This window comes from Rhododendron vialii, chromosome 1a (genome assembly GCF_030253575.1).
Source record: "Rhododendron vialii isolate Sample 1 chromosome 1a, ASM3025357v1".
Classification (NCBI taxonomy): Eukaryota; Viridiplantae; Streptophyta; class Magnoliopsida; order Ericales; family Ericaceae; genus Rhododendron; species Rhododendron vialii.
In genome coordinates, this window is record NC_080557.1 from 13,707,547 (window position 1) to 13,722,781 (window position 15,235).

General features: G+C 37.7%; 2 protein-coding genes across 6 annotated transcripts; both read right to left on the minus strand.

Moving 5' to 3' along the window:
* Window positions 1-1,383: 1,383 nt before the first annotated feature.
* On the minus strand, window positions 1,384-5,330 carry LOC131325169 (uncharacterized). 4 transcript variants are annotated; one of them, XM_058357276.1, is made up of 7 exons: window positions 4,818-5,330; window positions 4,633-4,737; window positions 4,341-4,412; window positions 3,629-3,741; window positions 2,298-2,385; window positions 2,095-2,166; window positions 1,384-2,002 (listed from the first exon to the last, which is right to left on the minus strand). In XM_058357276.1, exons 3-7 carry the CDS (start codon window positions 4,380-4,382, stop codon window positions 1,820-1,822), a joined length of 498 nt encoding a protein of 165 aa, XP_058213259.1. In that variant the 5' UTR covers window positions 4,383-4,412; window positions 4,633-4,737; window positions 4,818-5,330; the 3' UTR covers window positions 1,384-1,819. The 4 variants fall into 4 exon arrangements, with proteins under 4 accessions (XP_058213259.1, XP_058213250.1, XP_058213278.1 ...); XM_058357267.1 differs by having other exon boundaries at window positions 4,569-4,737; XM_058357295.1 differs by adding an exon at window positions 3,011-3,145 and having other exon boundaries at window positions 4,341-4,737.
* Window positions 5,331-5,482: 152 nt separating this feature from the next.
* On the minus strand, window positions 5,483-11,978 carry LOC131325159 (helicase and polymerase-containing protein TEBICHI-like). 2 transcript variants are annotated; one of them, XM_058357251.1, is made up of 10 exons: window positions 11,840-11,978; window positions 10,452-10,917; window positions 10,254-10,365; window positions 9,870-10,067; window positions 9,048-9,308; window positions 8,304-8,493; window positions 7,185-7,293; window positions 6,932-7,069; window positions 6,006-6,102; window positions 5,483-5,813 (listed from the first exon to the last, which is right to left on the minus strand). In XM_058357251.1, the coding sequence occupies exons 6-10, from the start codon at window positions 8,366-8,368 to the stop codon at window positions 5,677-5,679; spliced, it is 546 nt and encodes a 181-aa protein (XP_058213234.1). In that variant the 5' UTR covers window positions 8,369-8,493; window positions 9,048-9,308; window positions 9,870-10,067; window positions 10,254-10,365; window positions 10,452-10,917; window positions 11,840-11,978; the 3' UTR covers window positions 5,483-5,676. The 2 variants fall into 2 exon arrangements, 1 of the variants encoding a protein (XP_058213234.1); XR_009199605.1 differs by lacking the exons at window positions 5,483-5,813; window positions 6,006-6,102; window positions 6,932-7,069; window positions 7,185-7,293; window positions 9,870-10,067 and having other exon boundaries at window positions 8,353-8,493; window positions 10,254-10,762; window positions 10,850-10,917.
* Window positions 11,979-15,235: the final 3,257 nt, after the last annotated feature.

Genomic DNA, 15,235 nt, shown 5'->3' on the forward strand with positions numbered 1-15,235 from the left:
ATACAACTAGAAAAAATAGAGTGTAAAAAGAAAAGAAGCAAATCGACTGGGATAAAAAAAACATAGAGCACAAGCAGGAGTGTTAGTCTATAAATAGTCAAACTCAGGAAGAGAACAATATAGCATATCACGAAGAAGAATAAGAAAGTACAAAGACAGCGAATCCATAAACTCAAAGAAGAAGAAGAACTAGAGTGGAGTAGAATAAGAAGGAAAGAAAAAGACAACGAAAAAATAAGGAACTCAAAGAAGAAGAACTAGAGTGAAGTATAAGAGAAGGAAAGAAAAAGACAATGGAAAAACAAAGAAGTAGTCTAGAAAATATCAGCAATACATAACCAATCAATCTATAAAAAAGAAATAAAGTGTTACAGCATAACTAAAATAATTGGCAAAATAAAAACAGATACAGCATAAGAACAGATACAGCATAAGAACAAAGGTGATGGCCTCGAAGGAATAACTTGATTGCAATTACTTTACAAAACTCCAATGACTATCAAGATTTACTTTAATCAACACACTACCTATGATGGTAAAACCAAGCAATTCGTTGAATTTTTATTTATTTTTTAAATCAAGAGCAATTAGTTGAATAGAGGATTTCATGGCATGTTAATGTCTCTATTATATAAGGAAACGCATCTTCTGCATAATTTAGCATATTCTCTAGCTAATGCCCAGATTAAAAACTAAGCCTTTCCAAATTTAAGTGTTGGCACAACCTTGATACTGATATATCCCTATCATGGTCCTTGAATGACGTTCACTTTAACCACAATATAAAGTTGGTTGGCATAGTTTAACGACAATACAGTACGGAATCTACTCACCGATCACCCTCTTTCATCCCCAACTTCAGTAAGTTGTTGAATTTAGTGATCGATCCCACAAATCTTGTACTTGAAATGCAGTAAAGCTCTTTTCTATTGCTAGAATTGATACTATACTTCACACATTCGTTATAAATGTTTGGGTAACATATGCTTTGCGCCCCAAACGTAAAATATCGTATCCGTCTCCAGGGACAAGACTAAGTGAAGCTGAATTGAATTAGAACAGAATGAACCTGCATTCCTGCCTAGTCGCTTTACTCTGTTCCATCAATATAAAGTATGAGATGATGACCTCTTTTACCTACAAAGTCAAATGATATGATTTTGTAAACAAGTGAAAGCACATTATTCTTTCCATCAAAATTGATGGACTAGTGATTAACTAACTGGCACAAACAGAGCAAGTTATCTAATAACCCATTAGAAGAAAGAAATTAGGCACATATTCTGTTGCGTAAGGAGTTGAGTTAGAGACAATATCACCAAAAAGCGTCCTGCATAGATTAAAAGTAATTGTCAATCAGGCAAAATTATCTCAAAGTTTCTATTTTTCCTTGTTATTAGCGTGGGGCTGTAAAAGATCTTATTAGAATTTCATCAATTACTTGAACTCACATAGCAAAGTGGTCAAAAACTGTAACTACTTGGTTTGAACACCTACCCATCTACCAGAACGGCTATACAATTCTCATAGTTTCAGAGGAAAAAGTATACCTAAGTGTCCATAGAAGATTAGTTTCAGAGAAGGCAAAAATTTATCGCAACAGACTACGGACTTCCTATTGAATCACTTCGTCACACAAGTGAAGAAGAGTGCCTCTTCCACTATCGAGCTGGCTTTCATACATGGATCGCATGATCAAGTTCTGCTATGCAGTAAAGTTTTGCTGAAACCTGAAAGTAGTTGAGAAAACTTGGGCATGTTCGTAACTCATTTCAAGGCAGACTTAAAAATCAAGAAACAGCCAATTTTTGTAAAATTTCTAATCAAAACTGGTAAGCATATTGACCAAGTGAAATATATATCGTAAAGCACCAGGGATTGAAGAAAGAAATACACTTAACGAGAGGTATGCCTTTGCACAAAAGCCAATTACAGCAGAGAGGATTGGAGCTAGAACTTTTATATTAGGTTTAGACTTATTAAGAGAGCCAACAACAGTGACCTGTAAAAAAAAGACATGGTGGATATCAGGGTGATGATTGAAAACCAAACTACAGTTAAATCATAGAAATTCCTGGATATAACTTAACTGACGAGACCAATGATGGCAGAGACAAGGAACTTCACCCAATCCATTGGAGATAAACTCAGATTTTTCTTTTCAGGCTGCATAAGGAGACAGTATAAACAACACGTCTTAGCATAATATAGGCAAGAGAGAGGGAGAGAGAACAAAACTACTTTGGAAAAGGAGGCTAGAGAAGTTTGAACTCACAGAGGGAAGCAAATGAACTAACAAGAACTATGTCCATATCAGCCATTGGAATCTTTTTGAAATGCCTCACATATATTCCTCTATCCAATTCTTTTTTGGATTTGGCCCGCCTGCAGAGTTGTTGGTATGTTTAACGTCAATGAACTGTTTTCCAATATCTTTGGCACATTAGGATTAGCAAACATGGATTAGAAACAATCAAGGTCATTTGTGTGTAGTTAAGAAACAGTTATAAAACATGCAAGGTAGCATAAGTAAAATTGCTCTCTAATGCAATTAATCTACCCTCAAAATGTCATCAGGTTCCTTCATTGAAGAAGCCAACTCTACCAGCACAAAGAAACTAAGAAACTCGGAAAGAGGAATGCTTGAACTATTTTGAGACAATATTCTGTGCAAATATGATGGTCCTAATCAATCTCAAAATAAGTATGATGGTCCTAAACAATACCTAGTATCATACTTCAATACCTAGAATCATACTTCAATACCTAGAATCATACTTCAAGATATAAGAGGAAACATCATCTACCTGTAAACAAAAATGATTCTTTCAAACGTTGGTTCTTGGATAGTGATCTTGCTCTAATGCTATGGGCAACCAACAAGAATGTTAAAAACTGGTACTAGCAGTGACCGATTCTAGGCAGCCAACTTAAATAAAATGAAGACCCATGGAAGGTTTCAACACCCAACTGTCAAGTATTTCAACAATATCTTGAAAAAAGAGATAACCTGAGTTTCATGTTTTCTATATGGATACGTTCAACAAATAGGTCATCTTGCTCTATGTCAGTGATAATTTCATCGAGTTCCTGTGCATCTTTCCCAGATTGAGCATACGACTTTCTTTATAAAAGACGTCAGAGCCTGAAAAGGAAAAGAAAGCCATGCACTTGTGAATTAGTTTTGAAGCTTGGATGTACTCACATCATGAATCAAACTTGCTAATCTGGCAACTTAGCCAATCCAGGAACATAACTGGCATTCCTTTAGACAAAGCTATACTATCCGTACTGCTAACCATTAAGAAAACATAATGGAAATTTTTGAAGGTTATTACGGTTCCTGATAACCATTAAGAAAACATAATGGAAATTTCCGAAGGTTATTACCATGAAAAAGGTGACATTTCATGGGTTTTAGTTGTTCTAGCCAATAGTGATTCATGTAATTAATGAGGACCTTAAAGTCTTCACTCCAACAATTTCCTAAAGAATGAAATTGGCTGATATTCTGATGATACTTGGTATAGATATCATTATGGGAGAAGTTGATCATTGAAATGATTATTAGTACAACAAAAGTACAAGCTATCACAAAATCATGAACCGCAGACAATTTATTGCTTACCCTGTCATCTTCAAAAAGCATCTCCATAAACATGCAAGGATTGTATTTATTTTCTGTTTGAAAAAGAAGCCGGTTGTATGATGAAGTCCAAAGCCCCTTCTGAAGATTACGTACTGCAAGTAAATGCGGATCTAAATTAGGTTTGCAATAGAATGCATGACGGAACAATGAACATAATCTTAAGAATTCTTGTGTCATTGTATATTCAATAGAAATTTATCTACTAGACATTTGTTGTTGAATCATTAATGGCTCAAAACAACATTTATAGGCCATGTTCATAGCTCTACTCAACTTTATAAAGTTTTTCCCAGCTACTACTTTAGTTTGAAATCACAAAATGTCGAATGCATGTAATGGTTGAACCTAAAAATATTCCCCCTGAAATCTGTGTCATATCACGTGGAAACTAGAGACAGGATGATTCATCTTGCAAACTCCAGATATGTGGTAAGCGACATGTACATCAAATAGTAGAAGTAAACTACTTGATTCAAGATGCACAAAAGAACATGTAAGTAGTGAATAAATAGACCCACAGTACAGACAGTAAACAAAGTATTCAATACAACGATGGCAGAAAAAGTGCCCACATTTCACATGCCACACCTGAATCAAGAGAGAACAACAGATTTCAATGGTATATTTAGAAAGTAACTAGCATAACTCAACTACCAATCAACCTGCAATCTTCTAAGATTTAAAGCACTACCTTATCAGCAAAGACTGGAAGATTTTCATGAGGATGCTTCATAAAATACTTCTGCAAAAGCTTTTTGTCAATCTACATTCAGAAAAGACAAAATGTTGGATCAGCATATGTGAAAAGCATTCTAAATCCGAAGCAATATGAAAAAAATCTCTTCACGTCCCATGCGTGTCAATACAGGCATGCTACACTGAGAAGTGTATACCTAGATAAATCTACTCTGCTACATACCTTAGATTCACCAACTTTGATAGGAAGAGTAAGCAGCTATTGGGCAGCAGCTGCAAGATTATACCTTAGATTCACCAACTTTGATAGGAAGAGTAAGCAGCTATTGGGCAGCAGCTGCAAGATTAATTTCTTCGCCAGTTGTCATCTTGAAATTGCACTTGTCCATTTTCTACATGAAAGAAGCCATGAAAAAATGAGAACCTCATAAACCAAGATAATTGTCTCAAAAAAGTACAGAACCTAATAAACCAAGATAATTGTCCCTCGATAATGTTTATCTGGAAAATCCCTGTCTGCTTAATCCAAAATGCGCTGCATCTATTTGCAGTCCAAAACTTTGCAAAAGCGGATTGGAGCATTAGACTGTATCCACTTCAGGGTTAAATCACTCTGATTTGTTCTGTTACAACACAAGAACATCTGCTACTATCGGGCATGATTGTTGCAGCTACCAATGCTCCTACCAGACATAAGTTTATTCCTCAGTAGTTAATGATGCCAATTTCACACTTGTTTTTAATGTCCTAACGAAGAGAAAGAGATTGAGTATGCTCAATGTAAATTGCCCTCCAGCCAAGATGAGACATTGAATAGCGATCTATTTGCAATGATGCGGAAATCAAACAGTACTAAACACCCCCACTCTACAATAGCTCAACCTCCAAAATAACCAGCTTTCTGCAAGTGTTGGTCAAAATCCAGAAACTTCTCCTAGGACTGACAAATTCAGAATCGCAGGAAAGTGACATACCATGGCATCAGCATGCACAATAAGAAAACCACATGTTGACCTACCATATACCATTTTGACAAGACTAATGGTTGGGTTGTACAAGCCAATTACTTAATTCCGTTATGGCTTGCATGAGCCGACACATTGTTTCAGCTGTCATCGCGGCAACACAAGTCAGGGAAAACCAAGTACTAGTGAATTCTAGTCCATCAGGCAATGCTGCTTTCCAAGTCCCTTGCCCAGGCCAACAAATTTCTTTGAGCAGAATATAGGGCTGCTTTCAGCATAAATCAATGATAAAGATGCACTCTAGAATGCCAGAGTATAGCAATTGCCACTACAGGCATTGGCCCAAAATTCTGTTTCCACAACATATCAACCAGTATATTTATCTGAAAAGCTCACACCCCCTAAGAATTTGGGACCGTAACTTCCTTGTTCATTTTGTTCAGCCAGGAAAGGCTCCAAAGGTCCCCATGTTCTCCCAACCTTCATTTTGACCCGCAAAGGAACTGGAAGACAAAGTAAGATAATTTAAAGAAATAAGGCTACAAAAGAGACAAGCATGATAGGGATGCCCAAAAATGGTATAGAATATTAGCATTCCCTAACATCCAAAAGATCCCAAACAATCACTGGGGAAAATGAACTCGCAACAAGGAGAAGACAGCAAGAAATACATAAGTCGATTTAAGAACTCATACCGGGAAGCAACGCAGCTCTCTCCATGCTCATTTGAAGCAACCACCCAGCATCCTTTATGACGGAAGGATCTGCTTCCGGTACTAATTCATCATGTACCTGGAAAGCAAACGTGAACATCATCTGTTACATTTATGCCAGAAAAAGGTCCCCTCTCAACCTTCGGGTGACTGGAATAGAATAGAATCAGTATGGACCGGGCAAGTGCTTAAAATAAGAAGCATAAATGACAAAGACAGACGATATAGCATTTCTTTCCAATTAGAGGAACATGTTTGAGTAAGTTATATTAGAGTAGTTATCCAGGGTGAGGGATCAATGAGCTTGACAAAAAGGCTAAGTTGCCTCATTTCTATGAGAAGTCCAGAAAGCCAATGGCTCCTATTATGGCTGAATCAATCTAAGACGCCACCCTAATTCACTCAAAAACCATGCATCACTGCCAGATAGTATGATGGCTAGCCCTCCAAAACAACCACAGATTTATCCATGTAGCATACATAGCAAAATGCCCTATCCAGAGCTGTATCCGGTTTCTCCACACTGCTGCTACTTCTAGGCCCCCCGTGAATTTCTGAAGATTGGGGAAAGGGGAGTGGAAGCCACTGTTATGAAGAACTACAATTGATCTTTAGCATACAACAAAACTTCGCAAATATATTAAGACTAAGAAAAGCAGGCATGAATGGTGTGCCAATTCCATGATACCCACAGCTCACCCTACATATATTTGAATGAGAAGTCAACAGAACATGGGAAATACTTCATAACTTTTAGAACTCATTGCATACTATAGAAGCACCCTGTCCCGGGCAAGATTCTTCTTGTCAATGCTGTGCTATTTAGCAGTCCATTTTAGGAAAAACAGACAGCGAGGAATACTTCCTCAAATAAACAAATAAATAACTTGAAGCGCTCAAAAAGTTACCTGCAAAAGGATTCTGCAGTGGCCCCTAAGCATGTGAAATTTTGCTGCAACTGTTGCCGGATCGGAATCGTCGACTTCTCCAACAATCAGAGAACGTATATTGATCATTGCAATTTTGATGATGTCAGCAGCAGATCCCTGGAAAGAAGCAATCGCATACTTAACTTTTTCTTCTCCCACTTTAAAAACAAAATCCTCCACCCCAGTCCTCCACATCCCCCGTCCATGCATAAACAATAACAAAAAACACTACCAGACAAATAGAATTGACAGCTTGTCTCTGAGCTTTAGACCTTTCTTTACTGTTTCCAAGTTTAATTTTTGCTAGGAAACGACTTCTTCCTTTAAGAGTCTTCACATATCTGCAGAAGCACAAGATAGATATATAATAGATCATTTGGCCAATAAACAAGCAAATGATTCCAAAATTACAAGATGCATAGGAGAAAGATGACGGATATATATCAAGACAAAAACAAGATAAATTCTCATGAAGTTTTTATGGAGAAAAGAACTGAAAGAACGTAGCATACAGAACAGAAAAATGCCAAGCATGACCTTGAAAAAAGAGATGTATCAACAACTGACAAAACAGAACTGGTATTTGCAAGGGCCAATTCAAAATTTCTTAAGCTCACACTCAGAATGCTCCTATAATTTTTGCATTATATTTGCAGAAAAACTTGGACAACAAATGAATAGAAACCAGCAAAATATTAACTTAACCCTTTTTGACAACACGATGTGACAGCTTCCTGATCCAAGAAGCAACACCAGGAAAACACCATTTAAAATTCTGAATTTTCTCAGTAGCATCATCTAAACTGCAATTCAGTTGTTCAGAAAGGGAATTAGGACCCATTCTATACAGGATGCCGCAAACTAATCTTTTCGTTTGATCTCATTCTTGGGAGGTAACAATAGATTCCTCTTTCTCAGTCCATTTCGCTGCTATCATGGTGAAGATATCACCATGGCTTTTACTGAGAAGTTTGATTAGGGCAGTGTCTTTGGAAAAGTGAGCCATTAGTCTCAGTTCTATTTGAGAATAATCTGCGGCTAATAGCAACCAATTATCCTGCAAAAACATTTGAGGAAGCTAAATGAACCACAAGGCAATTGCTGAGGCTTAAATACATATGTATTAGTACCGTATATTGTAGCTTCAACTCACAATTGGAGAATCACGTTACCTCAGTAGGGACAAAAAAGTCACAAGCATTTATACAATAACGATCTACATTTGAATCATCTCCATCTTTGTCATTTCCGAATTCAACCATGTGCTCCACACACTGATACATAATTCATTACACTAGATATTAGTTTCTACTAGCACAAGAAGAAAAATGAAGGGGATAAAGAACAAAACCTGAAGATTAGATTCCTCCATTGAAAGTCGTCCAGTTGCTGTTGATGTTTGGGGCCAATGGCCATGAAGCGTGTATTTCTGTGTCCTAATTGAAAGCCTAGCGAGCGAACAAATTGATCCCAAGGTACAGTTTAGTAGATTTGCCAAAGATCGGTGCTCTTTTATGACCAGAATACTGGGATGCTCATGCCTGAAACCAAAACAAATTCTTTTTGGTACAAGAATGTATAAAGGGGGCGAAAGGGAAATAGGCACCAAGTGCAATGAAATATCAAGCTGCACACTGATATCAATTACTTTCAAAGCAATATGGAATGTCCAAGCTCCAGAATTACATAAATATTTACACTAAATATTGAACACAAAGGGGGTTTTCAGCTATGATCTCAGCAGTACAATAAAGCACACAAATTTGTAAATATAACATTTTCAAATTGTCATGAACCATCCTAAGCTATTGATTTCACAAATTCCAAAGTTACAGCAGATCCAAACAAATTTTAGCAAAATATATGCACAGACATTCTTTTGAAGACCCAACAGGAGCATTCTAGAGAAATATTTTCCAAGAAATAGCACATCCTGTATTACTATCTATTTTCTTTGAGTTCACAAAAAACCTGCTGAAATTATGTAAATCCATTCTGCAAGAGAAAAATATGCACAAGGTCCTTCGCCAGTTCACTTCACAGGATTTACCCTTCGAGACAAAGAGCAGAATAAATAAATGGTTTTCCGCAATACCTCAACAAGTCCAAACAGTGCTTGTCGGTGCTTGGGTGTTGTTTTGCTCTATTGGACCCTTCAGGTATGGGCAGCATCAAGCGCCCATAAAGGACATTTGCAATATCTGGCGCCAAAATACAAAGAAAACATCATACCAGCCAGTCTGTCAGCTTCCTTCTCAAGATACCTTAGTTTTCTCCCTAACACTGAACGCGCCTGAAGGCATCCCTCCATGTCAACACCGATTCCCCACACCTCCATGTCCGCAAGAATGTTCACCTGAATAAACATGTACACAATTCACATTCATAACACACTTACATTAATTCTTTAAAGCATAAAGGAAATGACAAGAATAATTACACAACTCCATAGGCTCATACATGATGCCGCACTTTCAAGAATGAAATAAGTTTGAAAGATTTAAAAGAAAATTGCCTGGACTTAATTTTAACTCAGAGATGGGTTTTCTCTAGCATTCCACTCAAAATATTGCAGGCCTTCAGTGATGCAAAAACCGAACACAATAGGAAGAAAATATGTCTTCTAAATTTCGAATGAAGATCAGTGAAAAAAATGAAACATATCAGAAAGTTCGATGTCATTTAATTGATAAGAGGGATATCATTAGTTTCCGACAACAAGAAAGCATTCTCTAGAGCATATCCTCTAGAGATATACAGTGATGCCACTGGTCCATAGAATCCATACACATACGTTTCACTCAAGATACTTCAGTTCGACCATCTATTCTTTGCTCAAAGTTTAATGGAAAACCTCAAATAAAGGTGTACAAGAACAAGATACATTATTTAGAGCAAGTGACCTGAGAATTCTCACCAGTGGGATCTCAATGCTAAGAAGGGCTTCAACTAGTTCTTCAGAAATTAGCAATTTCCAGAGAACAGAATATAAGGCTCGGGTTTGCGCAACTCTGCGGCAGCAACCATTATACGCAGCTACGCGCATCTGATTTTTCTATCCACCACTCCGACTAGCAGCCGCTGCAGCCTCACTGGATAACCTTTTCTTAACTTCCTGTGTTAGCAGTTTCAACTTCATCAACCAACCCAAATCATGACAAGTTTTTAAATGCTTCGTCAGAAATGGTCATGTTTTGGTTGCGTCTCAAAGATGCAACATTATCCAAACGGAATTTCCCTTGACCTAAGACAATTACGTCGACCAAAAGCAATATCGTAGTTGATAAATAACACAACTCACCTTTTCCAGATTGGGGTTGGAGCTTCTCTCCTCGTCAGGCCACAGGACCCATGCTACAATGCACATGTTGAGTCCATCCTGTACGAAAACCAGGGACAACACATAGTATGAGCTGTCAACAAGTTCAAGACCCAAAGTTTTCACAGCAAGATTCAGGCTACCTAATCTCAGAATGGAAACAGCAGGAACTTTAAACACCTGAATCTGAACTTTTAAGCTCCCAGTAAACTTTTTCACATCTTTTCTCCCCATGATCGTTACAATCCTATTCCATCTTTGCATTGCAAGTTCAAACCGATGCTTTGGTGCCAAAACATCATCACCATCACCAGAAATAGTCATGGGCAAGGTATCATTCCTTCTCTTAAACCAAAATAGATCCTTAGAAAGATTGACATAGTGCACTGGAGAATTTTCCCAACGGGTTGCTATGCCGTGTATTTCAAAAGGGATACTGGAATTCCCCTTCGGTCTTTTGCTAAAGTGAACATCAAAATAGAATTCTTGGGCTGTATCCCAAAGATCAAGAAAGGAATCAAATCCACCAGAAGTATTGACAGCACTTACAGGACCTTTGTCAGAAGCATTTTCCTTACTAACAAAACATGCAATTTCTGCGTCATGTCGCTCCTGCTCAACACGTTCATGATATTCGCCAAATGTCCTGTTTTCATTACCAGTTATAAGTAAAGGACCAGAGGAGGAGGTGACTGCATTACCAATATGGTTGACAGTAGTATTTTTCTCATCTAGAATAACAGGCCCTTCTACAGCTGCAGGATTTTCGGCACTGAAGTTAGTCTGCATGGTAGCAGCTGATTTTGCTTCATCTGTTTAAACGTAGGGAAGCCCTTTGCATTCCAATTGCTTTGGTTCCTTCCTACCATTTGTTCCCTCTATCTGCCTATCTTTAGTATTATCTAATCTTTTTGGGACCAAGAAATATAATTTGATGAACTCATTTGTTCCAGCCATAGCTCTAATTCGTGAGGTTGCCTATAATAAAGTCAAAGTTACAGCTGCTTACATGACTAAAGACTAAAACTCACTCAGTCAACATATTCTAAGTTAGATTCTTTCAGTTAAAACAAGTAGCTGTAAACAGAGAGGATACAAATGCAGACAAGAAATCATAACATTCGGTCGGGTAGTACATGCATATACTATAGAGAATAAACTGAGATACTTAATAATTCAGTCATATCTAAGGAGAACGCCTTAAGTACCAACAAGTAGGAAAACTATAATAACGATAGGATGATCAAGAAGTCTAAGGAGAATGCCTTTTAACTCATAGGTGCTGCTTTCCAATACATTGACTGAAATTCAAGAAGTTTTGTGGCTGAAAACTGAAGTAATATTCTCTCATCAGTTTCCCCAACGAACATCATCATGAACAAAGCTTACTTAATCTAGTAGAGTACAGGGGGCTAATTTTTGTCCTCCTCAATCTGTTCTCAAAACTATTACAGTGCTACAAAACTACTATAGTGCAACAAAACTAAGCCCTTCTCTCAAAATATCTTATATCTCAAGCCGTACAAAACATCACAAAACAGGCAATGAACAAGTGTTGATCAAATTACCTAAGTTCACAAAATAGCTTGCAAATCTGGCTTGGTAGAACCCTTCTCTTTCACCTCAATAGAGGCCGCGACCGACTCCACCAGTAACTCATCCCAATTATTCCTACTCCCCTTCCCCGACCCCACAAGTTCCTCCGAAACATTTGAAATCCTGGCAGCTATGCTCGCCACCTTCTTCTTAGTAGCCGAATCCAACCCGACCTGTGAAACCCTAATCCCGCCCGATAACCTCCTCCCGGCGAAATCGACAGCTTCCTCGTGCTTGGCAACGGCTCTCTCCCTCCTGCAGTGGGCGACGGCTGCCGGTACCTCAACGGCACCATTATCGCCGCCTCCCTCAAAGTCCATAGGTTCTCTTCCTTAGCCAAAACGAGGATCGCAACCATGCACTTGGACGGCACTGGCGACGACGAGCGCTTAAGTTTTCCGGCCCCCAGCAATGGATCTCGCTAAACAGCCGCCGAGCACGAGGAAACTAATCTATGAAAATAAAATCCACAACATATTTCCCTAACACTACCTGTAATCCATATACTAATTACCCAAGAAATAAAGCTGGAAAAGAACATCCAAGCCCGATGAGTAAATAACGTCAACCTTGAGTAATGACGAGAATAGTCATTCGGGCTTCAAAGGGCCTTAGTCCAGAACTGCAAAGGGGCTAAAGTTTTTGCTCTCTCTGTTTGCATCAACCTGAAATAGAAAAGAAACCAAAAAAAGAATGAAACGGAAATTTTCCTCAACGAAAAACAAAAACAGAAACACATAATAAGCAAAAACGTGATACATCGTTGCGTGACAGCCGATAGGTTAATGCCGCATGAACATAACGTTAAAAACAGTAATTAAAAAAAAAAATGAAGATGAAGATGAAGAACAAGAAGCAGCCCTATATAAATTAATATACACGCACCTAAGTTGTAGTGAAAACATGAGTAATCGACACATATGAGAAACTAAAAACTAAAACTATGGACATGTTTTGTATGAGAAATCAATGAAAGTAGATGCACTCATCGCTCGAAGCAATTCCATCAGATACAGACAAAACAAAATTCGAAGAATCTAGAGAGGGGAAGAGAGGGAGAGAGAAAGAGAGAATGGCTTTGGTAGAGGAATCGCAGGAGAGGCGTCAAGAGAGAGAGAGGAGTGAGAACGTCGACATTGTAGAGAGAGAGAGTTTTGAAATTCGGAAAAGAAACGGCGTGACGTGAGAGCGTGAGGGAAGATTAGAGGATCCAGGAGTGTTTATCTACACACCGAACAAGAATTGGAGAGAGAGAGAGAGAGACGTTGCGATTAAGATACGAGAGATCCCGTGGATCGTGTTGAAATCCCAAATTAGTTGGAAGGTTTACGTTAGACTTGTCACTTAAGTAACTACTCCTAATAAGTGAGCGTCCATTTTAAATTGTCACCGACTCAAGTCTTGCTTGTTTCACCTAAGAGTTTTTTTTCCTTTTTTTAGCTTTTTTATTTGCAGATAAAAAAAAAAAGAGCTTTTTTATTTTTGTCTTCATTCAATTTTTCTTTGTATTCCTTTATTTTGAGTCAAACTCAAACTTTTGTATTCATTGGTTCGTCTCATCGAGAGTAATCAAAAAAGTAAGATTTTTATCTGAATATTTTGAAAATATATATTTTGACTCAAAACTTACATTTTGGGTAAAATCATAATTTTGGGTGGAAAAATTGACTCAAAACTCACATTTGGGAATTAAAAAAAATTGGGTAAAAGTTTTGGCTGTAAACTAGGAAATGCGAAAAAATTTAAATGAGGAAAAACCCAAAAAAAATAAGTGAAACACCCCTGTCATGTGATTTATTTATATTCTTTTATACTATCGGATATCCGGGCCATCTTGCACACACCTTGATTAATTTTAGAGTCCTAAAGTTAACAGCCGAGCAAACCGTCCAATAGCTCTAAGGTTTGGAACATTTGGGCTCCATGAAATTCACCTCAAAACCCTTGGGATTGTCATTTACTTTTGTTCAAGATGAACAACACACACCCCGGGTTCCTTTTCTATCAACTAGTTTCGTTCTTGTTCGATTCACAGGACAAAATATTTGTGTGGTTCTGCTACAAAATATTGAGCTCGCACGAAATTTGTTGTTTGTCCTGTGCATCGAACGGAAACGACGCTAGTTTACTTAAGCGTCAAGTAGTTGTAGATCCAAGTAGGATTTTCCTAACGTTAGAATAGTGTATTTTCTAAAATTCTAATCTGCTTTTTATAAATGTAACTGTTTTGCCATTCAAAAAAACTGTAACCGTGAATTCCAAGGGTTAATTCTTCTTAATAACCTTTATCTAAGTTTTTTTTTTCCTGTATTCAAAAAAAAATTCCCTCTTCTGATAGTTTTGTGTTGATTTTTCTATTTCTATGAATTATTGGCTCGTTTCAATAAGTGAATTCAAAAAAATAAAATAAAAAAGCACCCTCTAGTGGCCCTAACGTTTACTATGTTATCCTCCTCTGTGGAATTCAAACGTGCAATCTCATTGAAAATAATGGCTTATTAATTTTCTCATCCAATAATCGATGTCATCAAATTTTCATGATACGTGCTATATATCCTAAACACTTTGCGGTAAACTCAGTACACATTTGTAAATTTATCTTAATGTCTCGATAAATCTTATGATACGTTGTGAGTTACGCAAGAAATAGCAAAATTATATAGTTGAAGAGCAAAATTATGTATCATCGAAGTTTCTTCCCACTATAACTCAACTCTCTCACAGAGGGTCCAATCCCTTATTAGGGTTCCACTTAAAATATTAAAGGGCGGCTCTCTTCCTCTCTCGCAATCCTAGCCACCACAACTCCTCGATCTTCTCCCTTCCCCTCCCCCCATAGGTTCTATACCCGTGTGTGGCGGCGGGAGGAAGAGGCCGTGGTACTATCGACTCCCTTTCTTTATTTTTGTTATTTTCTCTTCTGTCTCTCCAGATCTACAACTTGTAGTCTGATCTGATCTGTGAAAGTTTTGTCTCTCTTTCTACGAGAGTAGTTTCGTCTTTGGACAAATTTTGTCTACAGATCAGGTTCTATCAATCGAGGGTTGTTTCACAACGATATCTGTGTTTCAGCATTTTATCCCTATATGATATCTTTGGTGAGGCAACTCGTGGCAGCTTGGCAGATATGTAGTTCTTGAGAGTTCATTAGTGCGTTGCATCTTATCGTCTGAGTATTTGATGTCTTTTGTCCTTAACTTTGCACTTTTTCTCGTTCGAGACTCCTAATTAGATGTTAGGCAGTTTAAAAGTGTCGCTATTGCGTCAGGCCAAGTCTGGGTTAGGATGAAAGACATCGATTGCCTTGTGATTTACTTGTTTTCTATTTGTTAGACGATTAGTTTGGCTTTGTCCAAGTTCTTTGTAAT

What these genes read in the sequence shown, in the direction of transcription:
- LOC131325169 (XM_058357276.1), bottom strand. Translation starts at nt 4,382, where the DNA reads ATGAAGCATCCTCATGAAAATCTTCCAGTCTTTGCTGATAAG. An exon ending in TTCCAGTCTTTGCTGATAAG is followed by an intron (nt 3,742 to 4,340) that starts GTAGTGCTTTAA and finishes ATTTACTTGCAG; the next exon opens with TACGTAATCTTCAGAAGGGG. An exon ending in TCTCTGCCATCATTGGTCTC is followed by an intron (nt 2,003 to 2,094) that starts GTCAGTTAAGTT and finishes TTTTTTTTACAG; the next exon opens with GTCACTGTTGTTGGCTCTCT.
- LOC131325159 (XM_058357251.1), bottom strand. Translation starts at nt 8,368, where the DNA reads ATGGCCATTGGCCCCAAACATCAACAGCAACTGGACGACTTTCAATGG. An exon ending in ACTGCAGAATCCTTTTGCAG is followed by an intron (nt 6,103 to 6,931) that starts GTAACTTTTTGA and finishes TTTGCTTTCCAG; the next exon opens with GTACATGATGAATTAGTACC. An exon ending in GAGAGCTGCGTTGCTTCCCG is followed by an intron (nt 5,814 to 6,005) that starts GTATGAGTTCTT and finishes TTTGTCTTCCAG; the next exon opens with TTCCTTTGCGGGTCAAAATG.